The sequence below is a fragment of the Hippopotamus amphibius genome, chromosome X (genome assembly GCF_030028045.1).
Source record: "Hippopotamus amphibius kiboko isolate mHipAmp2 chromosome X, mHipAmp2.hap2, whole genome shotgun sequence".
In the NCBI taxonomy this organism is placed as follows: domain Eukaryota; kingdom Metazoa; phylum Chordata; class Mammalia; order Artiodactyla; family Hippopotamidae; genus Hippopotamus; species Hippopotamus amphibius.
The window spans coordinates 77,898,484-77,926,240 of NC_080203.1; the positions used below are offsets into that span (position 1 = coordinate 77,898,484).

The following is a 27,757-nucleotide window of genomic DNA, read 5'->3' on the forward strand; positions in this document are numbered from 1 at the left end:
TTTACACTGGAAGTTAAGCTTTTTGAGGGCAATAAGAAATATTTATTGAGGGTCTGCTACGTGCTGGGTCCTTTTCTTGGCAATGAGGATTTAAAAGTAAATCAACACCAATATCCTCATGGCATTTTCAATCTAGTATTATAGAAACTGCTGTATTGTCTCAGTTAATATTTGAAGAAGGTTTTGAATAAATATTGCATACACTCAGCTGAGTAACAGGAATGGTTCAAAAGTAAAGGAGATTTGGACTGACTCATCAGCTTTTAATTCATTGGCGCACCCACCACATCTAAAAAACGGTTCTATAGCCTCCCAGGTGAAAGGCTGGAAATCTAATCAAATCCCAGAACCTCCGAGGATTCTATACTCCTAAGGGTTTTTCTTGGATTCCTCTCCGCTATACTGTTTAACAAAAATATCTGGGATTACATGAGAAGTTTGGCGTTGGCACAAAGTGACTAGCGTCCAATGACTGACAAGAGTATCACACCAGGAGGAAATTAGATAAGAAGTGTTAAAAATTAATACGAGAGGCTTTGGCCTTCAACAGAGGAAAAAACTATTTTGTACCAAAACGAAATAAACACTGTAAGGAAGAACAGTAGCAGAGATGCTGGTAGCCAGATCTAGAGAAAGTGGTTTGGGAGAGAGGAGGAAGCTGCCTTCTTTACGAGAAAACTTGGAAGGCCAGATGAAGAGGTAAACTTTAGAAGCTATTAGACTTCCCATGTGGAGAGGAAGGGGAGACCATGCCCACTACAGAAGGTGATATTGCTCTTACCACCTCTCTTCTCTCTTCCTTAGTAATCAGGGAATATGAAAGATTTAGTGGTACTGGGAGTAGTTCGGGGCAAGAGTCAAAGGGGGCAAGACCGACATGCATCAAAGAGTAAGATATTAAGCAGAGGAAAGGAAGCTTGATTCTCAGTCTCAGTTTCTACATAGCTTTCTGAAGACTTTCAGGAAACTGGCCGCAAGAGTATGTGAATAAAGGATGCCTATTACTTCATGGACCACATTTCCTAGGCTTGAACTTGGTCATCAATTGTATGCAAACTATGTGCTCTAGAGAATGGCCCCACTGGTCCAGTTCTCAATTGAAGAGTTCAAAGCTGCTGCCACCTCCATTGACTAAAAACACCCTACTTATCTTATTTCTGACTCTTTTTTTCTTTATTACAGGTCCTTGTCCTGAGCTCTTTCTCAGACTTCATCTAGTTTTATCTCTTCTTGTCCCAACTGACAAAGTCCTGGTCCCATTGCTTCAATTGTTCATGCCATCTGGAACTGCTTCCATCACTGGCCCTTACTTACATTGACAAATGTCAGCTTTAAAAAAAAACTCATTTTCACCTTCATAAAGTCATACTGCTTTGTAACCCCCCAGAACATGTATCTTTGGCAGATTTAGCCAGACACTTGCTGTCTTTGAATTCAGAGGGCTTTACAACAGTTCAGAACTATGCATTCTACAAACTCCCATGCCAAAGAGGTAGCATTCTGTCAATTGACAGAATGATGTCAAAATAGAGCAATTCAAAGACCCTGCCCAAAGAATATACAATGGAAAAAAGACAGCCTCTTCAATAAGTAGTGCTGGGAAAACTGGACAGCTACATGTGAAAGAATGAAATTAGAACACTTCCTAACACCATACACAAAAATAAACTCAAAATGGATTAAAGAGCTAAATGTAAGGCCAGACACTATAAAACTCCTAGAGGAAAACATAGGCAGAACACTCAATGACACATCAAAGCAAGATCCTTTTTGACCCACCTCCTAGATTAATGGAAATAAAATCAAAAATAAACAAATGAAACCTAATGAAACTTAAAAGCTTTCGCACAGCAAAAGAAACCATAAACAAGAGAAGCAGACAACCCTCAGAATGGGAGAAAATACTTGCCAACAAAGCAACCGACAAAGGATTAATCTCCAAAATACACAGCCAGCTCATACTGCTTAATACCAAAAAAGCAAATATCCCAGTCCAAATATGGGCAGAAGACCTAAATAGACATTTCTCCAAAGAAAACATGCAGATGGCTAACAAACACATGAAAAGATGCTCAACATCAGTAATCATCAGAGAAATGCAAGTCAAAGCTACAATGAGGTATCACCTCACAGCAGTCAGAATGGCCATCATCAAAAAATCTAGAAACAATAAATGCTGGAGAGGGTGCAGAGAAAATGGAACCCTCCTGCACTGTTGGTGGGGTTGTAAATTGGTGCAGCCACTATGGAAAACAGTATGGAGTTTCCTCAAAAAACTAAAAATAGAACTACCATATGACCTAACAATCCCACTGTTGGGCATATACCCTGAGAAAACCATAATTCAAAAAGAAACATGTACCACAATGTTCATTGCAGCAGTATTTACAATAGCCAGGACATGGAAGCAACCTAAATGCCCATCAACAGATGAATGGATAAAGAAGATGTGGCATATATGTACAATGGAATATTACTCAGCCATAAGAAGGAATGAAATTGATTTATTTGTAGTGAGGTGGATGGACCTAGAGTCTGTCATACAGAGTGAAGTAAGCCAGAAAGAGAAAAACAAATACTGTATGCTAACTCATATATATGGAATCTAAAAAAGTGGTACAGATGAACCCAGTGACAGGGCAAGAATAAAGATGCAGATGTAGAGAACGGACTTGAGGACACGGCGTGGGGGAGTGGGGTGAAGGGGAAGCTGGGGTGAAGTGAGAGAGTAGCATTGTCATATATATGCTACCAAATGTAAAATAGATCGCTAGTGGGAAGTTGTTGCATAACCTGGGGAGATCAACTTAATGACGGGTGATGACTTAGAGAGCTGGGATAGGGAGGGTGGGAGGGAGTTGCGGGAGGGAAGGGGATATGGGGATGTTGTACACCAAAAACTGGCACAACAGTGTAAAGCAATTATATTCGAATAAAGAGCTTAAAAAAAAAAGAAAAGAAAAAAAGACCCTGCCCAGGAGCTAGCTCAACATTTTTTTATGCCCCACAGAATGCATTGCTCGTTAACTCAAATCTGTTTCACCTTCAGTAGGGATGGTGTTCACGGCACGTCATTGCCCTAGCTGAAGGGCAATCAACAGCATCAACTTACATTACAAACACCAACAATTTGCTAGATACTAGGCTAGATTCTGGGGCTTTACAAAGAGAAATGTATTCCTGCCCTCAAGTTTATAGATGAGTTCTGGAGGCATAGTAGCTGATACTAACAATAACATTATTATCATTGAATTTAACATATCATGTGTGTGCCACAGTGGCACAACACTCTGTCAGTCCCAAGAATAGGACTGAATCCTCTTGGTGCCCTTATTAGATATAGGATGTCCCCAGGAGCGATGAGGTCCTTATGGAGGGTGATATTGAGAGGTACAAATGCTACCATGGCTCTCAGATATACTGTGAAAGGACTAAAGGTATCTGGGGTTAGAGGAGAGAGAATCCTTGTATAGTTGGTTCTCTGTCAAAAGAGTAGGTTAGGTAGATTAGGCTGGAAAAACCTTCTGTGACCTTGTGTCTGTGGACAATATATGAGATGGTGAAGCACACTTGAAAAGGTAGTTCTCAGAATGGTACTCTCATCAAGTGATATGTAATAAAGATCACCCAAGTAGACTTACCATCTGCTCCTTCACTGCTTTTGCTTCTTTTATTGCGGCGAACACGCCTACTTCCCTCTTCAGTGTATGACTTTTCTTCAGGGATGAAGAAATTCAGAAGGGCCATCTGAAAAATAACAAGTAGATAAGTCAAAGGTTGACCCCAGTCAACTATAGCCAACATAAAAAACTGGCTTTCTGTAGACAGTCTGCCTTCACCTTAAAATCAGAGTGTCTGAGATGAATGGATAAAGAAGATGTGGTATATACATACATATATATATGTAATGGAAAATACAATGGAATATTACTGAGCCATAAAAAAGAATGAAACGTTGCCATTTGCAGAAACATGGATGGACCTAGAGATTATCATACTAAGTGAAGTAAGCCAGACAAAGACAAATATCATATAATATTGCTTATATGTGAAATCTAAAAAAAAAAAAAATACCAATGAACTTATTTACAAAACAGAAATAGACCCACAGACATAGAAGACAAATTTATGGTAACTAAAGGTGAAAAATGGGGAGGGATAAATTAGGAGTTTGGGATTAACATATACTCACTACTCTATATAGAATAAACAACAAGGACCTACTGTATAGCACAGGGAACTATACATATTGTGTAATAACCTATAAGGGAAAAGAATTTGAAAATGAATATATATATATTCATCTGAATCACTGTGCTGTACACCTGAAACTAACACAACACTGTACAGATTCTTTGATTTTTGATACCGTTATTATTCCAATAATGTAGGCACAAAATTTTGGTTAATCTCCTCTGCCCCCCTCTCATCTGCCTCAAATATCTAATGTGTAGTCATTTAGTCCTACTTGTCAGGATACTTCTGGGGTTCAGAGAGTCCAGTTACAGATTTCTAACTTCCCTCACATATTACTGATGATCTGCCCAGAATTAGACTTGGGCTCCATACTCCCTCTTGGATTTCATTATTATACATCCATGATTTCTCCACATTCCTATTTATGCTAAACTTTTGGTTTGTTCCCAGAATGCTGTGCATCCAATTATGATTGGATGGTACCATTTATGTCAATGCTCTTCTGGGAGTTAATAATGACAAAGCCCACAATTATTCTCTCCCTTTCCTAGACTCCAACAGAGCTCTTATAGTATTTGTGGTCTATAAGATTCATTTTGGTACTTGTTCCTCTACTGTCTTATGATGATCTCTCATAATAATACAACAGATTTCATATGTGAATGGGCCTGGTATCACTAATGATAATCACAGCTTAAATATATACTTGCTGAATTGAATCATAATTTTTCATCATGAGTGCTTATTTGTGGTTTAAAAAAAATGTGCTTGAGGTAAACAGTAGACACAGTGGTAGGATTGAAAGTGATTCCAAACCCGACTCTGTCACTTATAGCTGTGTAACCTTGGGCAAGATACTTAAGCTTTAATTTCCTCATCTGTAAATAGGGACAATAATAGTAATTTGGTCATAAGGTAGCTGTTGGGTTTGCACAGTACCCAGCATGTAATATGCACTCAATAAATGTTAGCTATTATTATAATTAAAATTAACATTAAAAATAGGCTAGTTAGATAGTTTGGAGGTTAAAAATTAGAAATGAATCTGCATTTTCATCCTAGTGTTGGTTCAAAAAATAAACAATTACAGAATATCGTCATGTTTGCTGCATCTCTGATTAATTGGATAAAAGATGGGTAAGGACTCAGAAAAGCCTTAACATTCTACACAAACTTTCTTCAAAATTCTGTGATTTACTCTTTACATAGAACAATTATACTCAGTAGCCTTAATATACAAGATTAGCATCTGGCAGAATATATTCATGTATTAAATACATAATTAATAATCTCCAACTTGCCAAAGGGTTGTATTTAAAAATATTTAGGTTGAATCATATGAAACTGCCATTTTTGTATGTCAAAAATGGTTCAATATCAGCAATTTCACATGGTTCAACTGAACAGTGTTCTTGTCACTTGATTGGAATGTAAAATGCACTTTCCCGTAGAATTGACATAATAAAGTCTGGCTACGTTTCCAGATAAAGTCCACAGAAAGTTACTTAACCTAAAGTATAAATAACCTATCATACTGGTAATAATATAATCTCAAACTGCTATTTATACCAAAATCTCAGTCATTTGCAACTCTACAAGTACAAGTAATTCTGGATAGAAGAGTTTTCATGATAACTTTGAGTGCTGAAACTCACTTCAGCTATTTTGGATAGAAATTAGTCTACAACATATGATTTAACTCAGGGTTTACTGAATATGTAGAAGGCTATTTGCCTGTACATTAAATGGCACCAGTTCACTATGGTTTTAAGGTTTTTGTTTTTTTTAAGTTACAATTACATTACAGAGGAATACATGCTTTGTTAGAGAGAAGCAAAAAGTTCTCTGGGAGCAAGAGAAAAAGTATGTAATACAGACTAGGAGTGGACAAGGCTTCTTGGAGGAGGTGCTACCTCTGTGAGTCCTGAAGGATACTGAGGATTTAATGTTGAATGAGAAAATGAAAAGGAATTCCAGGCAAAGGGAGCATTGTGCTTCAACGTTCAGAGGAAATAGAGAGAAGCAGTTTTTGGAAATACAAGTAGCTTAAAATAAGTGGTAGGAGGTGGGGAGGAATGGTAAGGAATGAGCCAAGAGACATTCAACAAAGGCCAGATCATGTTAAGGAATTAAGATTTTATCCTGTAGCAGGGGGATGCTCTGAAGGATTTTTTTCCCTTTATAAATTTTGTATTTTATGAAAATTTTAGCTATACTTTACGTACAATAAAGTGTACATATTTTAAGCATACAGTCTGAAAAATACACACCTTTGTAACCACCACCCAAATCAAGATATAGAACATTTCCATCACCCCAGAGTTTTCCCTTGTGTCCCTTCCAGTCATTCTTCAGTTCTACCCCAACCCCAGGCAACCACTGTTCTAATTCTTTCAACATAGCTTAGTTTTTCCCATTCTAGAACTTCACATAAATGGAATCATACAACATGATTATATGATTTTTGTGTTGCTTCTTTCCCTCAGCACAATGTCTGTGAGACTCATGCACATTTTTGTAAATATCAGTAGTTCATTCCTTTTACTTCCTGAGTACTATTTAATTGTATGGATATACTGTAACTTTTTAATGCATTTACCTTTTGAGGGACACTTGGGTTATTTCCAGTTTGGGGCTATTATGAATAAAGCTGATATGAGTATGAGTCTTTGTGGGGACATATGTTTTCATTTTTCTTGGGTAAACACCTAGGGGTGGAACCTCTGGGTTATACGGTAAGTATTTACTGTAAGGAGCTGTCAAACTATTTTCCAGTGATTGTATCATTTTACACTCCCACTGGCAGCGTATGAGCATTCCAGTGCTCTGCATCTTCACTACGCTTGGTATTGTCAGTTTTTAATTTTAGCCATGCTTTTGGATGTGAAGGAGTTTTTCATTGTGGTTGGCTTTTGAGTTCTTAAACTTCTTTTTAATGCTTTTCTTGTCTCTTACCTTGCTGTCAACTGTCAGATTTCACTTCACCTACATATAACATCTTTTCCAGTCTCTTCAAATTTGCTGCTTATAATCTCCTATAGGCTTGACATCTCATTAACACCAATTAGAGTCATGTATAAGCAGAATAAATAAGAAGTGAGTGTGTTTTTGAATGGCTTTTCCAATAAATAAGACGCATATTCTCTGGTGGCTTAGAGGCCATTTGTTTACTGCTTATTCCTGGCTGTGGTCTGGATAAGTGAGTCTGTCAGAGAACTCACTTCTATTATTGCAGTATAATGCTATTTCTAGGGGAAAGGAATTTTGAAGCACAAACGGAGAACCTCCCCACCATCACCAATCAGAATTCCAGAATTTTCTTTATAGTCTTTGTGTTCCCTCATGGGCTCAGCTCTTATGGGGATCCTGGCAGGGCCTCCAGCACCTTCTTGTGTCCTGGCGGTAGCAGTAGCAGAATGTGCTCACATATTAATTGTTCCAAAGGGTCTGATGGGAGCTTGGGAGAACTCAGGCTCCCAGAGCAGGAGGGCTGAGGAAGAAACCAATTCCTGCAGATGGCAGAAACAACTCCAACTTCCATGGGTATTAGGAGTAGCTTAAAGTCCTTTCAGAGAGGCTGAAGATGAGTATGGGACATTCTTAAGTCAAGTGTTCATTAGAAGGGGACTACCTGTACATGAAAATGCTTTGAACAGAACATAGTTTCTATTTTCTCAATGAAAACAACACAAAATACTGCTTAAACTTAAAGAGGATCCCTATTCACAGTGACCTTATTTGAGTCTCAGTTAGAGGTAAGAGGGAAAACTATCCTCTGTGTAGTATAATGGTAAAGACAAAAGTCAGTGGCTGCTGGGACTTCCCTGGTGGTCCAGTGGGTGAGACTCCATGTTCCCAATGCAGGGGACCCACGTTTGAAACCTGGTCAGGGAACTAGATCCCACATGCATGCCACAACTAAGAAGTCCACATGCCACAACTAAGAAGCCTGCGTGCCGCAACTAAAAGATTCCACATACTGCAATGAAGATCCCACGTGCCGCAACTAAGACCAGGTGCAGCCAAAAAAATAATAAATAAATAAATAAATGTAAAAAAAAATCATCAGTGGCTGCTCATACAAAAAGTCTGGAACTCTAGCTTGAGTTTTGCATTCATTAGTATGGCCTCCAGAGGCAAGTTGCGAATATGAACAAAACAGACTTCTCTCTTCAAGTATTGCTTTCCTATTGCACAAGAGAGGAGGCATCAGGAATGTTGGCCACAGCCAGGCATTTTGCTCAAGGGGAAAAAAAAATCCAATTTTTTACACTTTATTAACTGATTACACCCTTGTTTCCTATGGTAAAATTACATAGTAAACAGCACCTGCAGATGAGAGGACTCTCAGCTGGAAACAATTCGTTAATAGTGAGACATGAGGGATACGTCCATTATTGCTAGTGACTCTCCAGATATTGCTACAAAAATATTTTTTTCTAATATATCAACCCACAAAATTATTGGGTGCTTTTTTTCTTTTTACCATGACAGAATAAATTTGATCCATTATATAGTTCATGGTAATGTATGGATTGTATTAGATGATTCATAGGAAATTACACATAAGCTTGAGGGTAGAGAGACCATATTTTGTTCATGTTTGTAATCCTATTGCCTAGCTCTGGACCTGACATATACTAGGCCCCTAGTAAGTGTCTATCTGTCAAAAGAATGATATAACTATCAGTAATCCATTCTATAAAGCCAGGATTTTATTTGACTCGAATTAGACCACATTTCTTATGATCAACCATGGCAAGGTAGTCTAAGAACATATTATGCTATTGGCAGTAATCAAGTCAAACGGATCTTAAGAGTGAGAGATTCTGTAGGGCAGTGGTTCTCAAACTTTGGTGTGCATCAGAATTACCAGGCATGAGTGTTAAAATGTAGAATTCTGGGCCTTCCCCTCCCCAAAGTTAAATTGAGTAAGCTGAAGTGAGACATAAGAATCTGGCTTTTCAACTTGCTCACTATGGGATTCTGATGCAGGTAGTTCTGGAACCACATTTTGAGAAACTGCTATATTATTCATCCCTCAACTGGTTCATTATCTGGAGACTAAAAAGACTAAGTCCTCTTTTGCCACTGGTAAAATAGGGCTCCCACATAGATAGTGTTATTCACCTTTTATTCTGTCATTCCTGGAGTTAATCTGTTTATAGAAATTGGTACTTCATCTCTCCCAAGATGAGGCAGGTACCTACCAGGCTTTCTAAAATTGGCAATTCACTTATTTAAAAAAAAATTCTCTTTCAATGTTCTTGATTAAATCTATTTTTCTTATTGCAATCACTGCCATCACTACCACCACTCATCAGCAATCAGCTGGGACCTTCAGGGAGGCTCAAGAGGGAGGGGATATAGGGATATATGTATAAATACAGCTGATTCGCTTTGTTGTACAGTAGAAACTGGCACAACAGTGTAAAGCTATTATACTCCGACAAAAGGTCAAAAGAAAAAATAAACAAATAAAATAAAATTGTAAATAAATAAAATAAAAACACTTATACCCTGGGATATTTAACAAAGATCTTCAAGTGATTCCACCATACCAATATGTGAGCATCCCAGGACCAATGAATGAAGTAGAGTTGCCCAAATTGGTTTGAAGGACATAAAATGAATATAGAAGCTGGCATTGAATATACTCTCAATCTTATAAGAATCCTTAACTCAAGATGCTTTGATTTTCAACAAAAGGTCTGGAGAAGTTCACTCAGGGGGTTGTTGTATGCTGAACAAATACTGAGTATTTACCACATGGAGGGCACTGAACTGGACACTATCTTTAACGTACACTCAACTCTGATCACAGCATTCCATGGGAGCTGCCACCATTGGGGTCGGGGTAGAGGTGGCAGCGGTCAGCCCAAATGCCAAAGGAAATTGGCACCCTGGACACCTCTGGTGTGAGTCCTAGGGATTGCTATCCTCTATTGTAAATATATCTGATGATGACTGAAATTATGTAGTAAATTAAACATGGAAACTAAAGAGAACAAACATTTTTCACATAGAGCTAAAAGCAATCACTGAATTCTGCTCTTTAGGCCATTTGACTTAAAAATCACTGCCCAACAATGCAAGTGACTGCAAAGTAGAAAGCAAAATAAAAAGAATAGTATCTTTATTTGAGGAGATTATCATAGTGTGGCATTGGCAAGAAAATATACTACAGACCAGTTCAGTCTCTGGCTTTTCTTACCTCCCATTTTTGGGCTCTATAGATCATTTAACACATCAAATAATGCCTTATATATTTTTAATATAAAATTTTCTTCCCCCCATTGGTAGTAAGCTCTTCAAAGGTAGCTATACTTGTAGGTTCAGAACCTGTGTGGAGCCATCCTCTAGATAAGGTGAAGTCAAAGATGAGCTATTTTAAACACACAACTACTAATTTTAAAGGGGGAAAATGGACTCCTGCTCTGATCATCTATTTCCTAGGTTTGGCCCTATTCCTAACATTCAGAACAGAGCTAAAGAACAGACAATTATTAATAGAATTGATTCTCATCAATGGACAATGCAAGTTGTGTCTAGCTGTTGTATGACTTTGAAATTCACACCTGCCAAAGATGGCACATCTACTTCGTTGAACTGTTTTACTGTCAGAGTTAGAGTCATGCTTAATGTGAAATGGCAAGAGAGGACCACCACTACTGAGATTCTGGAAGTCAGCTGGTCTATGAACATTAAAACAATGTTCACTGTTGACATGTGCAGAGATGCAATGACAGAAGGATACCCAAGCATCTTTGGTATGGTGAGCTTTATGGCATAACCAGAAGCAGGAGTGGCATAAGAAATACTCTAAAGGATGCACTGAAGCATAGCTTCAAATAACATGACATAGTTGTGGGCTGCTTGGGAAGACAGCAGCTGAGACCAGCTTGGAATGCAAAAGTATGGAATTTGGAAACTTTCTGAGCAAAGGCTTTTTTTAATTGACTACATGTTGAACACAGAAGTACAGACAGTGACAGGCTGTACAAATAACAGCTGCAGCCACAAATCAAAAAGCAGTGTGTATGTAAGTCATATAGAAAGGACTTTTGGTTGAGGATTTAGTCTTTGCTCCCTACAAGTGTGGGTGAAATTGGTAGTGACATCTTTGAATAAGAAGTGCAGGAAAACATATTGGATGTCACTGCCTTCCCTTGGCAGAATCCGCTTATTTAATATGTATAATAATTCCCCATACTTTTAAAGTGAAAGGTACTCCTTATGTGTATAAGGAGAAAAACACACACTTCCACTTGTAATACCTACAAATCACCTAAGGCTATCATTTGTGAATAGAATCAGTTTATACATTAGAATGTACCTATAGAATTTATTATATAAGTGCCAGGATAAAACCTTCTCAGCCAATGCAGAGCCTGGGATTCAGAAAATATTAGCTTTAATACATTCTCTTAATTATGAACTCTTAAATTACTCTTGAAAATTTTATAACAATGTTGCAGTTTAATCTTTACAAAGCTGGACTAATGCAGAATAGAGGGATATTATGACCAAAAGGAGATTGCCTGTGCAAGTTTAAACTAGGATTTTTCCCTTGTCTGAAATTTCACTATGAAATCCCTTCTGGTTCCCAGTAGAGACCTAAACTTGATAAACTACCTCTAAATCATGTTGTCCACAACATTCAAGATCACGTATGGAGGAAGGGTTAAGAGTGAGGTGGCTAGTGAAAAGAGAGTTGTGACAGTCTGAACTTGAGGGGGAGGGGAATAGGACACAGGTAAGAAGCAAGTTAAGAAAGAGATGGCTATCAATTCTAAGCGGGCAAAAAAGTTCTAAACCTTGCAGAAAAATCAAGAAGTGAGAAGAATTTTAGGGAAAGATGAATCATATTCAGTTTAAGTTGATGCTGAAATATGTTTCAGACAAAAGTTCAACAATTATAGCTAGGGCTCATAATGAAAGAAAGGCTAGAAACAATGATCCAAACATACCCATGGGGTTGGGTGGATACCAAGGATATGAACATAGATATGTGGCCAGTGCACCATTAATCCAGGACTGGCTTATAAGAATGTGAGTACAGAAAGTGACTCTCAAAGGGAAAGGTCAGGCAGGATAGGGGGTAAGTACTGTAAAATTGAATTCAATGCAAGTATCTCAGGGGCAAGGAGGTAATCAGCGGTGATACAATCAGCAGAGATGAGGCCTGCAATAAATGCCTGTGAAGCACAAACCTGAGGATTGGGGGAAGAAAGGAAAGGACTGGGACACAAGTCCAGAACTTTAAACACTGTAAAGCTATAATCACCAAGGGCAGAAAAGGACTTGTAATAAAACTGCAAGGCCAGTAAGACCATTGCACTGTGAGATTAGATAAATCTAAAGTTGTAATACTGTCCTTAGATAACTTGTCATTTTAGTGCCTCTTGTATCCAAGTGTGGCCGCGGCCTCACTTGAAGTAAATACTAAACAATTGGTCATGTGATATAACAGTAGACCAATACCGCTTCAGTAGCTGTAAAACTGAGAGGAGAAAACAAAAAAATTTTTAATATGGCTGTTGATTAGAATTCAGCATTATGGTGTTTCTATGGAAATCTTTTCTCATAGGAAAATTCCTGACTCTTGCTTATGACCATGACAGTGAGTGAAAGAAACCTCATGCTGAGTATTGTCTCATAAATCTTTTCTACGGCATCTCAACAGAGCTACCCACTCAAAAAGAAATTAGGATAAAATATAAGCAAATGAAATGAAGTATAGCAAAATACTCTATTCATTAAAGTCAATTTTATTTATATCCATTGTTTGATTGTTAGTTTAGGGACTAAAGTCATCTTTCCATGGAGCAATGGAGAATTAGATTTCATTGCTGTCTACTGATCTCTTTCACAGAGCTTTAACCCCAATGAATCCTCTAAATGCCTATTAATGGGTAAACAGTTTAGGTTTGTCCAATTTATAGCTAATTGCTCCTAATTAAAAGTATCCCCCCATCATTAAAAGCTTATAAACTTTAAAATTTGACAAGCATATAAACATATGGATCAAGGTGGCTGACTGACCAAACAATTTTAGCTCCTTTCTTTCCCAAGATCCTGTTAAGCAAATAAAAACATGATACAATGAAAAGACTAACAGAGGGAATTAGCAGTAAAGAAATTTCAATATGTTTCTGAAAGTGGAGAGGATGCTGACTGATAAAGAAGGGCCAAGAAAGTGACGGGGGGGCTTACAGCCTGGAGGATGCTGCTCTGCCCTGTAGGACCCCAGAGAAGTTTTGAACTTGGAAATGCCAAGTAAGGGAGAGGGTGAGAATGAAATGTGAGAAACTCACTGAAAGCCTGTGTATTGAATAATCATCTCCCACCCCAGAGTATAGATACTGTTGCCATGAAATCCATCTAGGGGTGCGGATTCGTGATCTCCGGAAGAAAAGAATTTCTCCTGGGATCAATAACAAGCTGCTGCTCAGGTTTAAATAGCAGGGTAACAGTTTATTAAGGAGAGAAAGTATAATAGCTTCTGGCACAGACACCAGGAGGGGGTGGAGAGACCCATGATGGAGTCGTACATGTGTCTTATATACCCTAAAAATAGAGGAGTTAATCATAACCCCCACCTAGTTACCTCTAACTATAGGAATTTACAACAGTAGTGGACTGATTATTAGAAACAATGACTTTAGCCCAAGGATTAAGGATTGACTGTTCCCCAGGAGGGTCATGATATTCATCAGAGTTTAGGAATTTCTTAACTCAGTGATCTGGGACGTCCCAAGTAATCATTGCCCTAGCTTACAATTAAGATTATGAAGGGGCATTGTAAGAATCAATCTTAAAGAAAGAAGGAGCTTTAAATCACATTCTCAAGTTTTTCTGCCCTTTCCCCGGCCCGTCAGGCCCTGAAGCTCTCAGTACCCTAGTATTCAGGCATTTATTCTCAAGGCCAACAACAACAACAACAAAAAAATCGGAATATTCTTTTTTAAAGAGTTTGTCATCTAAGAACAACTGAAGTACCCAGTATGGGCGTTAGTACCCCAGAGAAAAGACATCCACATTCTGGGATTTACAGGCCTCCCCTAGCATAATGGCTCTCTGTACATGGGTGGTGTTTATGGGCCTCATATTTGGGGCATCCAGCCATTTTGCTCAACCCCTAGACACATTATGATATTTCAGAACATCAAAGACTAAAAAAAAGATCCCGAAAGCTCCCAGAGATGAAAAACATTAACAATTAAAGGAAGAAGAATTGGAATAGAATGGTCACATCATCAACAACACTGGGTGTTAGAGAAAACAATGGAGAAATGCCTTCAAAGTTCTTAGGGAAACTTATTTTGAACCTACAGTTTTATTTGTAGTCAACTATAAATTGAGCTTGATAGAAAAAAAAAAAAGACATTTCCAGATTGCAAAGGTTCAAATTTCACCTCTCACCTCTTTCTTAGGAAGTTACTTAGCAATATTCTCCGGCAAAATGAGAAAGAAAAATGAGTAAAGGAAGACAGAGATACACGCTGGATTCTGGAAACAGTGAACTTAAAACTAGAGACTAAAAAAAGTAAGTCCAAGGATGAGAGCTACACCACAGGCCTAAGGAGCACTAAGTCGGAATGGAAGGAAACTGGGCTCCAGGATGGAAGAATCCAGAAAATAAGAGGGGGGAGCTCAAGATTTTACTCACCTTTAACAAATTAGACAAACTGTGGATGCTGCAGATAATGCGAGAAAAAATAAAGGCAATTAGAAAATCCAGAAAAAATAAAACATTATATGGATTAAGAAATGTTAAATTTCTCATAATCCTTAACAGAAGAGAGGAAAATTTTAAATAGCCACAATAGTATAAACACTGCATAATGATTTTCAACTTTCACAAATAACCAGTTACAAATGTACAGGATAACTTAATTATAGAGATACTTAATTATAGATAAAGAACAAAACATATATGTTATCCCTCTTGGCAATGCAAAAAGTAAAAGTACAAATGACAAGAGTTAGTAGGTAGAAGAGATGAGAGATAAAGGGAAGAACTTTTGGCTTCATCTTACAAATAAGAGTTAAGAGATACTGTCCACAGTTTATGGAACAAGAAGTAAAGGTCTAAGTATATTTCTCTAACAAACAAACAGAGGGACTAAAAGTCACGATAACTACACTAGGACGAGAGGTAGAATAATTGAGGTAAAGACTCATTTATCACAGTAGAAAATTAATAAAGTCTAAAATAGATAAGTCAAGTAATAGTAGTATATTTGGAAGCAATCAGAGAAGAACAAAACAGAAATAGTTAATAGAGTTAAAAGTAATAACCTGAGAGGATTAGAACTGGGAGTAGAGAAGGTTAGAACAGTGAAATGTTGCTTACATTATAAGCCTTTATGTACATAGTTCATATTTTTAAAAACTACATGCATGTACTAGTTAGCTTCTCCAAAACCAGCCAGGAACTTTGAAACAGGAATCTTTTGCCACTACTAAACTCAAACCAGCCTTGAGAACCCTCACCTGAAAAAGAGTGCTGGCAAGGGGCCATCTAAACATAGCTCCCGTCTCTCATTCCATCTATCTCTTTCCCCCAACCCTTTCCCCAAAGCCTATGTCCTTTTTCTTAACATGAACTATGGATTAAGTTACAACCAGCTTCATTCTCAGCCACAAAGATTACTTTTAATGGTTTTATAGGGATACAATAAACTGTACATATTTAAGGGTACAACTTGTTAAGTTTTGACATATGTATATACATATGTACACCTGTGAAACCATCATCACAATAAAAAAAATGAAGATATCCATCCCCCCCAAATTTTCCTCATATCCCTTGGTATTCCCTTCCCACTAACCCACATCTCTGATGTCCTCTGCATTCCCAGGTAACCACTGATCTGCTTTCTGTTATTATTGACTAGTTTTCATCTTCTAGAATTTTATATGAAGAGAATCATATAATGTGCACTTTGCGGGGGGGGGGGGGGTCTGATTTCTTTCACTCAGCTTAATTATTTTGAGATCCATCCATGTTATAACATATATCAGCAGTTCATTCATTTTTATTGATAAGTAGTATTCTATTGTATGGATGTAACAGAATTTGTTTATCCATTCACCTGTTCATGGACATAATAGATTGTTTCCAGTTTTTAGTTACCACAAATAAAACTTTTATAGACATTGATGTACAAGTCTTGGTGCGGACCTATGCTTTCATTTCTCATAGGACATCAGAGTGGAACTGTTGGTTTTATGGTAAGTATATGTTATAACAAACTATCAAATTGTTTTCTAAAGTGGATGTGCCATTTTGCATCCCCACCAACAGTGTATTAAGAGTTACAGTTTCTCACATCCTCATCAAAACTTGGTATGGTCAGTCTTTTTAAGTTTAGCTATTCTAATAGGTACGTAGTACCCTTTCATTGTGGTTTTAATTTGCTTATCCCTAATGACTAATGATGTTGGGCATCTTTTCATATATCTTCTTTGAAGTATCTGTTCATATCTTTCACCCATTAAAAAAATTGACTTCTTGTTGTTCTTTGCCTGATAGTTTTATAATTTACATTTAAGTCTATGATCCATTTTATTGATAACTGTTGCTTTCTAATGAGCTTTGAAATCAGGTACTCCTCCAAGTTTGGTTTTTGTTTCAAAGTTGTTTTATTTCAAAGTCCTTTGCCTTTCCAGATAAATTTTAGAATCGAATTATCAATTTCTACAAAAAAAATTAGGATAGATCAGTTGAGGAAAACTGATATCTTAACATTATTTCATATATTTGATGCCATTATGAAAAATATATATATTTTTAAGCTCTTTATTGGAATATAATTGCTTTACACTCTTGTACCAGCTTTTGAGGTACACCAAAGTGAAATCAGCTCTATTTATACATATATTCACATATCCCCTCCCTTCCGCGAATCCCTCCCACCCTCCCTGTCCTGGCCCTCTAAGGCATCACCCATCATCGAGTTGATCTCCCTTTGTTATACAGCAACTCCCCATTGGCTATCTATTTTACAGTTGGTAATGAGGTGGATAGACCTAGAGTCTGTCATACAGAGCGAAGTAAGCCAGAAAGAGAAAAACAAATATTGTATGCTAACTCATATATACGGATTATGGTTTTCTCTGGGTATATGCCCAGGGGTAGGATTGCTGGGTCATATGATAGTTCCATTTTTAGTTTTTTAAGGAACCTCCAAACTGTTTTCCATAGTGGCTGTACCAACTTACATTCCTACCAACAGTGCAGGAGAGTTCCCTTTTCTCCATACTCTCCAACATATATTGTTTCTAGATTTTTTGATGATGGCCATTCTGACTGGTGTGAGGTGATACCTCACTGTGGCTTTGACTTGCATTTCTCTAATGATTAGTGATGTTGAGCATCTTTTCATGTGTTTGTTGGCCATCTTATGTCTTCTTTAGGAGAAATGTCTGTTTAGGTCTTCTGCCCATTTGTGGATTGGATTATTTGCTTTTTTGGTACTAAGCTGCATGAACTGCTTGTGTATTTTGGAGATTAATCCTTTTTCAGTTGCTTCGTTGGCAAGTATTTTCTCCCATTCTGAGGGCTGTCTTCTTGTCTTGTTTATGGTTTCTTTCGCTGTGCAAAAGCTTTTAAGTTTCATTAGGTTCCATTTGTTTATTTTTGATTTTATTTCCATGATTCTAGGAGGTGGGTCAAAAAGGATCGTGCTTTGATGTATGTCATAGAGTCTTCTGCCTATGTTTTCCTCTCGGAGTTTTATAGTGTCTGGCCTTACATTTAGGTCTTTAATCCATTTTGAGTTTATTTTTGTGTATGGTGTTAGGAAGTGTTTTAAATTCATTTTTTTACATGTTGCTGTCCAATTATAACTGATTTTTAAATAGTAAGTCTGTGTTCTGTGAACTTGTTATATTCACTTACTACTTTCTAGTGGTTTTGTAGATTTTGTATGGTTTTCTACAAAGATGATCACATTGTCTGCATATAAAGACAGTTGAATTTTCTTTCAAAACTGGTTGCTTGTTATTTTTTTCTTTCCTTATTGCACTGGTTAGAACCTCCAGCACAATGCTGACTAAGAATGATGTGAGTAAACATCTTTACCTTGTTCTTAATCTTAGTAGGAAAGCATTCTGTCTTTCACCATAAAGTATGATGTTAGCTATAGGGTTTGAGGAAGGTCCCCTCTGCTCTTAGTTTTTTGAGAATTTTTATCATGGATTGGTATTGCATTTTGTTAACCATTTTGTTGCACTGATTGATATGATCACATGATTTTCCTTCCTGAATCTTTTAATAGGGTTAATCACATTGATTTTCCCCCACTTAGAAAAAAATTAAAGTGTAACTGGCATACAAGTTAAAAACAACCCAGTGGAAATCTAGTTCTATATTCAGAGGACTTAACTAAAACATTAAGAGAGGAGCTCAAAATCTTGTTCAGGTGGGCAGACATTCATGAATGGACATTTTCCTGTCTGTCTGTCCTATCATCCACCCATCCATCTAACCATTCACCCATCCATCTATCCATCCACTGTTTGCTAGGCACTTGCTCTAGTCAAATAGGGTGCAAGGCACTGGGGATATAACAAGTCTTGTAGACTTTGTTCTTCTGAGGCTTACAACCTATCTAGTGAGGAGATAAACTGCGAATCACATTAATGGGATGAATGCCATAGTAAGGTCATAGAGGAAAGTCAATGAAATCACAGAGGAGGGAGTTAGTCTACTTGAGGTAAGGGAATTGGGGTGGATGCCTTTTTAGCTGGCATTTGAAAAGTAAGCAGGAGATTTCTAGGCTTAGGTGAATGAGAAGGACATTCCAGAGAAGTGGCTAAAACTTAGGGCAGTGCTTTAGAAGCTTTCCCACACTTCCAATGCCTTCCCCACTCATTTTAGAGAAATTTTGCATTCTATTACTATAGATATATAAATGAATATTCGTTTAAATATAATGAAGTGCTTATCTATAACCCAGAGTAGAATCTATCCTCCAGAAAGACACATGTTGGACCCTGGAAAACCACTACCAGTTTGTGAGGCACAGTTCTGTATGAAGGAGCTGAGGGTCACTGGTAAACCATCAGAAACTAGGAGCAGCTTATTGGGGTAGTTGTCTAACTTCAGAATCATGTCAATCAAGCAATAGGCATGCAATTAGAAATATTCTAACTTCAAAGCTTATATATTTGCCTAAGGACCTAAATTACCATTTGCTCACTCTCTGATTACCCCAGCTCCATGAAGAGCCAAGTTCTCCCTAGCACTGCCAAAAAACAGCAAGAATGCTTTTAATTGCTTTAAACAAGTTTTCAAATTTCTTTGACAAATCAAGTCAGCTGTACAGTATCTTGCTGGGGTCTTCAGTTGACATTGAACTGGGACTATGCAGAGCCCAGTTCTAAGAAACAAATAATGTGATCAATTATGTTAGTACTGAGATCCCTGAGCACCTTCCAGTCACAATTTTTGACTTTGTACTAATGGTATATGTTGAAATAGTAATCAGAGACCTCATCTCTCATCAGCTGATACCTAGTTGTGTGGAAGGTGTTGTCATATCCTGCTTGAGAGCTGATTAGAAATGTTTTGCGTTAATTCTTGCCAATAAAGGTCAAATTCTGTTAAAACACATACCTTTAATGTATAATGGAAGGTTTTGTAGAATGAAGAAACTTCTAAGTGTAAGATAGTGGCACACTTATTTCCAGCAGCATTCAGTACAGTAGAGCTCAAGGTAATCAAAGGATTTGAATCACCAAGGAGTTTCCTTTTTGTAAAGAGTATTAGACTTCCAAAACTTTTCTGAGTTCCTACTGTAGTGTTTTTCAATTAATTTAAAAATTTAATCTATGTCCACTTTTTTAAAGCTCTTTATTGGAGTATAATTGCTTTACAATGTTGTGTTAGTTTCTGCTGTACAACAATTTGAATCAGCTATATTTATACTTATATCCCCATATCCGTTCCTTTTTGAGCCTCCCTCCCACCCTCCCTATCCCACCCCTCTAGGTCGTGACTAAGCCTATGCCCACTTTAATAAGTGTTTAACACTTTATGTAGTCCCTGTTTCTGATGGCAACCTGCTTCCCAAGGAAGTATCCCTGATTTACAATTATCTGTTGTGTATCTGCACCAGCAAAATAGACTTAATCAGACTACTTTTTAGAGTTTGCATTATGAGAACAGTAGATAGTTATTTTTATTCTTTTTTGTAAACAAAAATGATAAGCATCCTCTTCATTCCGAAAATCATTGCCACAGTGTTTATATGAGTTCCATTCACAGTTATCACCACCTTTTACATCAGCTACTCCCCAAAGATTAAGCAGTTATCTAAATAAATTTGCTCAAGTGGTTCTATTTAATCTACCCACCTAGTGAAACACACAAAAAAACCCTGCTTTTCCATGAAATTCCAAAGCATTCATTTAATAAACACTTATTGGTAAAATACGTGGAATGCAAGATACTATGCAACATAATAGGGATACAAATAAAGTAAGATATGTCCTTTGCCCTCTACATAATCACTGTTTAGCATGATGGATCTTTTTTTTTTTTTTAATTTGGGCAATAAGAATTTATTTTAAAAATCCTTTGTACAACTTTACCACCTTATGGTTTTGTGAAGGTATTTTGAGATTTTGTAGTTATAGTATGAATAAGATAAAATGGGAGAGGAAATATTCTCATATAGCATGATGGATCTTAACCAGGGCCAAGTATCAGAATTACTTGGAGAGTCTTTTCAAAATTGACAGGGGCAGTGCTGAGACCACCACTTAGGGAAGTTAAATCTGAAATGGCTTCAGAAGGTTCGGTAGTTTGATAAATAGAGATAGAACTCAAGGGGCATTCTAGGTAGAGGGAAAAGCATGTACAAACATATTAAAGCATGCTACTGAGCTCTAAATTTTCTTATTTATAAAATGGGGATAATAATCACCTCATGGAATTGTTACGGGAATGAAATGAGAACATGTATGAAAGTTCCTCATGCATTGTAGATGTTCAATCAATGTTGTGTTCTTTGTCCTAACACTTAAAATAAAATGGATTTAAGAAATTAATTTTTTCCACCTAGTGTGACCCCAAAGAAATGACACATAGAATGAATAAGATGTAATCGGGATTAAAGGGGGAAAGAGAGGTTTGCAGCTTGGAAGAGATAGGGGGAACATGGCAGTATTGGGCATACCCAGAGAGGGAGGACCTAAATTAGGGTTACAGAGCAATCGAAATCAGATGCATCTAAGAGATTTAGAAGAAATTATATATATGCAAGTGTACTGTGATGGGAAAAGGAATTAAAGTTACTCTGGTTATCTGGTCCTAAAGTGAGAAGAAATCATGGTGCATATATATTCTGAGTACATTTTAGTCTCTCTTGATACTATTTCCATGTTCAAGAGGTGAGGATAAAAAGTAGAGTGTGTGTGCGTGTGTGTGTGTGTGTGTGTGTGCGCGTGGTGATGGTAGTGAGGGAGGGGAGAATAAAGGGAAGCTGTAGATATATCCAGAAAAACAATTATGCTATAGGCATTTTGCTTACCAATAAAACTCCCTCTACTTTCTGCACAACTATCACACTAGATTGATTCTCTGCCACTAGTGACTTAACATTCACTTTAGCAGATGCTTCCTTTGCCTATGTTGTAGCTAATTAATAGAGAAGCACAAAATCTACACATTTATAAAATGGTAGTAGCTTGAATTTTAAACACTTTTTCCCAATATTAATAAAGCCTAACATTTTATAAGCACTTGTTTCCTCAATTCCAATAGAGGGAGAATTGGTCAGTAAAACAAAAACTATTTTCTAAAACATTCATAGATTGTAACCAATCAAAGGTGGGTAAGTGTCACTAGTGAAGTGCAAACTAAAGCAACAATAAGGTACCACTACATACCCATTAGAAAGGATAAAATTAAAAAAAACCTGACAATACCAATTGCTGGCAAGGATGCAAAACAATAGAAACTCTCATTCATTGCCAGTGAGAATGCAAAATGGTACAGCCTCTTTAGAAGAGAGTTTAGAAGTTTCTTACAAAGCTCTTAACATACAACACAGCAATTGTACTCCTAAACATTTACCCAACAGATTTGAAACTTATTTTCATACAAAAAGTAGCATGTGGATATTTATAGCAGCTTTCTTCACAATCACAAAACACTAGAAACAATCGAGATTTCCTTCAATAGATAAATGAGTAAACAAACTTTATACATACATATAGTGGAATACTATTCCAGGATTAAAAAAAAGAATAAGCTATTAAGCCATACAAAGATGTGGATGAATCTAGAATATATATTGCTAAGTGAAAGAAACCAGCTGGAAAGGCTACATACTGCATGATTCCATTTATATAACATTTTGGAAAAGACAAAACTATAGAGATGGGAGGTGAAGAGATGAATAGTGGCTGCCAGAGATTTGAGGAGGAGGAAAGGCTCAATACATGAAGCAAGGATTTTGTTTGTTTGTTTTTATTTTTAAGGGTGGTGAAACTATTTTGTATGACACTGTAATGGTAGATATATGACACAATGCATTTTCCAAAACCCATAGGACCTTACAGCACAAAGAGTGAGTCTTATGTATGTAAAATTTAAAAGTCATTTAAGAAGTCATCAGGAGATTGATTTCAGGATGGAATGCAGAATGTGACAGAAAAACTAATTATATTACATATGTATGAAATAACCTCACTAAAACGGGTGGGGAGAAAAAGAGCTGACTTAAGTAACTTTGGAAATCAGTAGTTTGTCAGATTAAGGACAAAAGAAACTATAGATAAGCATGTACTCTATTTGATAAAGTTGTCCCCATGGAGGGTGGGTTAACAATTCTGAAACCACTGTTGGGTATTGAAATTGGATGATAAAGTGGATGATGGATGGGAGTCGGAGGTTATAGGCAAGCAGGAGAGAAGGCTAGAATGATCCATATGGTAATGGATTAGAGCTGGAGACATCAGTACGAACTCATGTTTAGCTTAATATAGATAAAAATATTTACATATAGAAATGCTTATAGATATATGTATGCATACTGGCTAGTATATATACATGTTTCTTTCCTCTGTCAGCTGAGAAGGCCTACAAGTAATGACACCTCAGTGGGAACAAGCACTCAGATCTTGGTTTTTAACACCATTTTCCAGTAAGAAAAATCAGGCAACTTTGGAGAATTGGTTAATGATAGGACTGCCAGAGCAGGAAATATACATATGAGCCTTTAGCATCTTGTAATTTCATAAAGAAGTATTTAGTAAAAGTCCACATGGATGGTGGTGTGTCAAATGGACATAGGAGCCAACTGAAAGAGCTCCTAAGAGCCAAAACTTGAAAAATTTGAGCAACAAAATAAAGTAGTATAAGATTATAACCCAAAGTATAAAATAAATAGCCTTATGTCTATATTTATATAAACAAATGATTAAGCAAACAAATAGCTGGGTGACAAATTGACCGTATAAAAGAATCCCAAATAATTTATGTAGATATTTCACTCTCAAGAAGGTGGAGCATAACTCCCCACTCTTTAAGCTGGACTGTACACCATGACTTGCAAAGCGCAGAGCATGGAAAGGGGGAAATTAATAATTTTATAGTGGAGGAACCAACGAACACAGGCTCAGCCAGGTGACCAAGATTAACATCAACAGTGGTAAGTCATGTTAATGGTATCTACCTTTGATACGAGTTGAGAATGGCATTTTCTCTCTGTGGTCTTCCTCCTCCAAACATCACAACACCAATATAATCATGAGAAAAACATCAGACAAATTCCAGTCAAGAGAGATTCTACGAAATAGCTGACCAGTATCCCTCAAAACTGTTGAGGTCATTGAAAACAAGGAAAGTCTGAGAAATTGCCATTGTCAAGAGAAGACTCAATGGTATACATTATGGCATCCTGTATGGGACCTTGTAAGAGAAAAAGGACATTAGATAGAAGCTAACGAAATGTGAATAAACTATGAATTTTAGTTAATAATAATATATCAGTATTAGTTCATTTGATGTGACAAATGTAATACACTAATGTAATAGGGGATACTGGGTTAGAGTATAGAAGAACTCCATACGATCTTTGCAAACTTTCTGTAAATCTAAAGCTACTATAAAATAAAAAGTTTATTTTAAAAACTTTATTTAAAATATTGCATTAAGGGACTTCCCTGGTGGTCCAGCGGTTAAGACTCTGCACTTCCACTGCATGGGGTGTGGGTTGGATCCCTGGTAGGGGAAGTAAGATCCCACATGCCCTGTGGCACGGCCAAAAAGTAAAAATAAATAAATTAAATATAGCATTAAGATATTATTTTTCTAGAAGAAAAACCTGGGCAAATATATAACCTAAAATAAAACCAGAAGACCTTGTCAAAGCAATGATGGAGAAGAAGAAAAAGATATTTCCAGAGTGGGATCACCCTATGGAAGATTCTCAGCACAAAGGAAAAGAAGGAGAAAAGTATGCATACAAAAAAAGCTGCTTTCACTGCAGTGACATGCAAAATCTTATCTGGCAAGGTTAAATAGCAGTGCTCTGGAATGCCATGATAGCACAATAGGAATTAGCCAAATAACTTAGCCTGCAGTTACCCACAGACTAATTTGTTTTCTGAAGAACCACATTCCAAAGTTTACACAAATCATGAAGCCTACAAAGATTTATTTTTAGTGACTTTTTTTTACTTTCAGATGATGCTAAAATTGAACTTTTTAGACATGAAATACAATTTGAAAGTTTGTGATTGGAGATTCCAAACACAAACACGATGACTTCTGATTTGTTTATAATCCCAAGCAGAATCCAAGATTTTCTCACCTCCAGATTTGATCTTTACAAGTGAATTCACAGTACCTCCAAAAGGAAGGGCTCTTCTATGGCCACTATCAGAATTGAACTTTGAAAGAACCACCAGCACCAATAAAGAGAAAATTGTGTAGACCTGTGTACTAGACTGGACTTGAAGTAGCCATAATATAACGTAAAAGTTGGAGAGGGTGGGGGAGGCAGGGGCTCAATGGCATCAGATGATCACTTCACATCACATATACTTGTTAATCTGGATGAGACTAGGGTTATAAGTGTTTGTGACTGTCTCCTTGAGAAAGAAATTGGTGGTCTTATGGTTCTGAGTTTCCCTGAAATATTTATTCTATTATTCCTTTGGGTAATTATAGCTTATTAGCCGTAGTTATATTCTCATGTTGCATAGTAAATTATTCTCCTCTCTCCTTGGTGTTTACACCCTTCAGAGAGTTGTGTCCCCACCCTCTTCCCCCTTAGTCATCACTTAGCTAAATTGTATAGACAAAATTCTTTTAATCTTTGCTCATAAATCAATCCCTCTGGCCCATTAATCATTTCTGTTACTCTTCTCTGAACTCTCTCCAATTAATCTATGTCTTTTCAGTTAATGAGTTTTGAGAAGCTGAATAGCCCAGGTGTGATCCTAGTTATGTTTGGTGTCTATGTATTTGTAAATGTACCCAAGGGTCTTCTGTAATATGGACAAAAAATGTAATAAATTAACAGTGGCTTTTCTGCCCATTTTATAGTACTCAAAATGGTTAATTATCCTTCAGCTATGGGTTTTCATCATCAATCGCCATTTCTCAAGTTCAACTTCTGTTAGACTACAAAATCTATTATAGTCCTGCTGTTAACCAGTCACAAATACTGCAAGTATCTGTCAAAAACAAATCTATTTAGATTGAATCCAACCAGTTATTTTCAAAAGAACCTTACGTTTAATTCTTACAGAGGTTTTTATTTTTCAAGCCAGTCCATGTGTATAGACACCACCAGAGTTGACTGCCTTCATTGGAGAAACTAAGATGAAGTTTAGAAATGGTTTTGAAAACACTGAAAGGAAATTAACTCACTTGACTGCTAAAGGAATGAAGGTTCTTTTTCTAGGAAAAAGGTAATACATTTTTAGAGAACTGTCACTTCATAATAAAGGCAGACTATTTCAGAATAATTATTTCTTTCCAGAGAGTTCAATTACCTTTCACTTTCAACAGGTATTCAGCTCCCTTTAGCAGAAGCCATGGGTTAGTCTACTCTTAATTTCAGGAATTCCGTTTGGGGGTAATTCATCCCCGTGAGTACTTACCATCATTAATTCCCTTACATTTCCTTCCTGCTGACATTTCTTTGCTTTTTTTAGTGTAGTTACACCCACAAGAAGGTATATAGTTAGTTAACAGATGGTTACTAAGCATCTACATTGTGCAAAAATTGTAAATTACCAGAGGTTACAGAAAAGGATATATATGAAAAGAGAACCTCAGAATACATTTCATATTTGCATAGAGGTTGGTGCTCTTTTGGGGGTAGTAAATCACAAGGCATATAAAAACTTGACACTGACTTAAAACATATTGCATTAAAAATGCTATTATTAAAAAATAGAAAACTTAAGTGGCAAGGGAATTATGAGTAAAGGAGTGATTAGCATAAAATAGAGTTAATCTGGGATGAATTGATGGAGGAAAGGAAAAGTGAATTTTCCTCCTCTAGCATGTAGTTTCTGATGAGAAAATGTGTTCGAACAATAGCTAAAGAAAGGTTTGAGGATTATTGGTGGGTCATATTAATCCATGATATGATATTCCTTTGCCTATTAGCACAAACACTAGAAATTGGGCTTTATAAGCTTACTGTGGTTCTGAAATATTCTTTTAGTTTTGAGTTCAAACACCTTAATCTATATGAGATCAAATGTACAAATGGAAATACAGCCCAGTGGGGAAAAGGCAACACATTTTCTGTAAGTAGAAATCATATCTGGATTCATTTACAAGAGTTCTTTGAGGAGGTAAATAAGAATGTGGTAATTGGGAAACCAATGGATGCCATTTATTTGGGTTTTCAATACTTTTTTTTCAAGATCACATACCAAAGATTGCTTAAAAATAAAAATGAGTTCACATAGAAGTTGTGGGAGGATGACTTTAAGGATATTAAACAAAGGGATTGCTTTAGAAAAAAATGTAAATGATGAGTACTCCACAGATCTGTACTGATACTGATGACCACGGTTTATTGAGTTCCTGTTATGCACCGGGCACAATTCTAGGTATTTTTACAAAGTGCTTCTCAACATTTTTCTATGAAAATAGCCTTAATAGCAGAAGAGATTAATGCTGCTAAGTTCTGGGAGTATGGACTAAAATAGAAAATTCCTTTGGTTTATCTTATACATTCACACAAACTTTGCATTCTACTTTATAATAAATATGTTTTACTATAAAAATAATGCTTTCAACTATTTACCATTAATTAAAAGTCACAGAAGGAAAATGGTGCATGTTCATCCTATAATCTGTGATCCCAGCCTTGTATGCCAGATCTCATTTAATTCTCATAGTAACACCCTGAAGTAGTTATTATTCCCATTTTGTAGATGTGGAACTTGGGGCTCAGAAAGATTATCAAACTCAGGTGTATCTGCCTTCAAAGTCTATTTATGGTATCATACCTTACTTGAGACTGAAGAATTAACTAATTAGAAAAGATGTTGAAAACTGTCTTGCCCGACA

At 36.8% G+C, this 27,757-nt stretch overlaps 1 protein-coding gene across 8 annotated transcripts in view; it reads right to left on the bottom strand.

The window, feature by feature from the left end:
- EDA (ectodysplasin A) overlaps positions 1-27,757 on the bottom strand; it is a 370,278-nt gene that overhangs the window by 121,012 nt on the left and 221,509 nt on the right. For all 8 annotated transcript variants that reach the window (XR_009050280.1, XM_057718349.1, XM_057718348.1 and 5 more), the window contains exon 2: positions 3,642-3,747. Coding sequence is in view for 7 of the 8 variants with exons in the window: in XM_057718349.1 (XP_057574332.1) it covers positions 3,642-3,747 (106 nt within the window). In the remaining variant the exon portion in view is untranslated. The remainder of the gene's footprint in view (positions 1-3,641; positions 3,748-27,757) is intronic.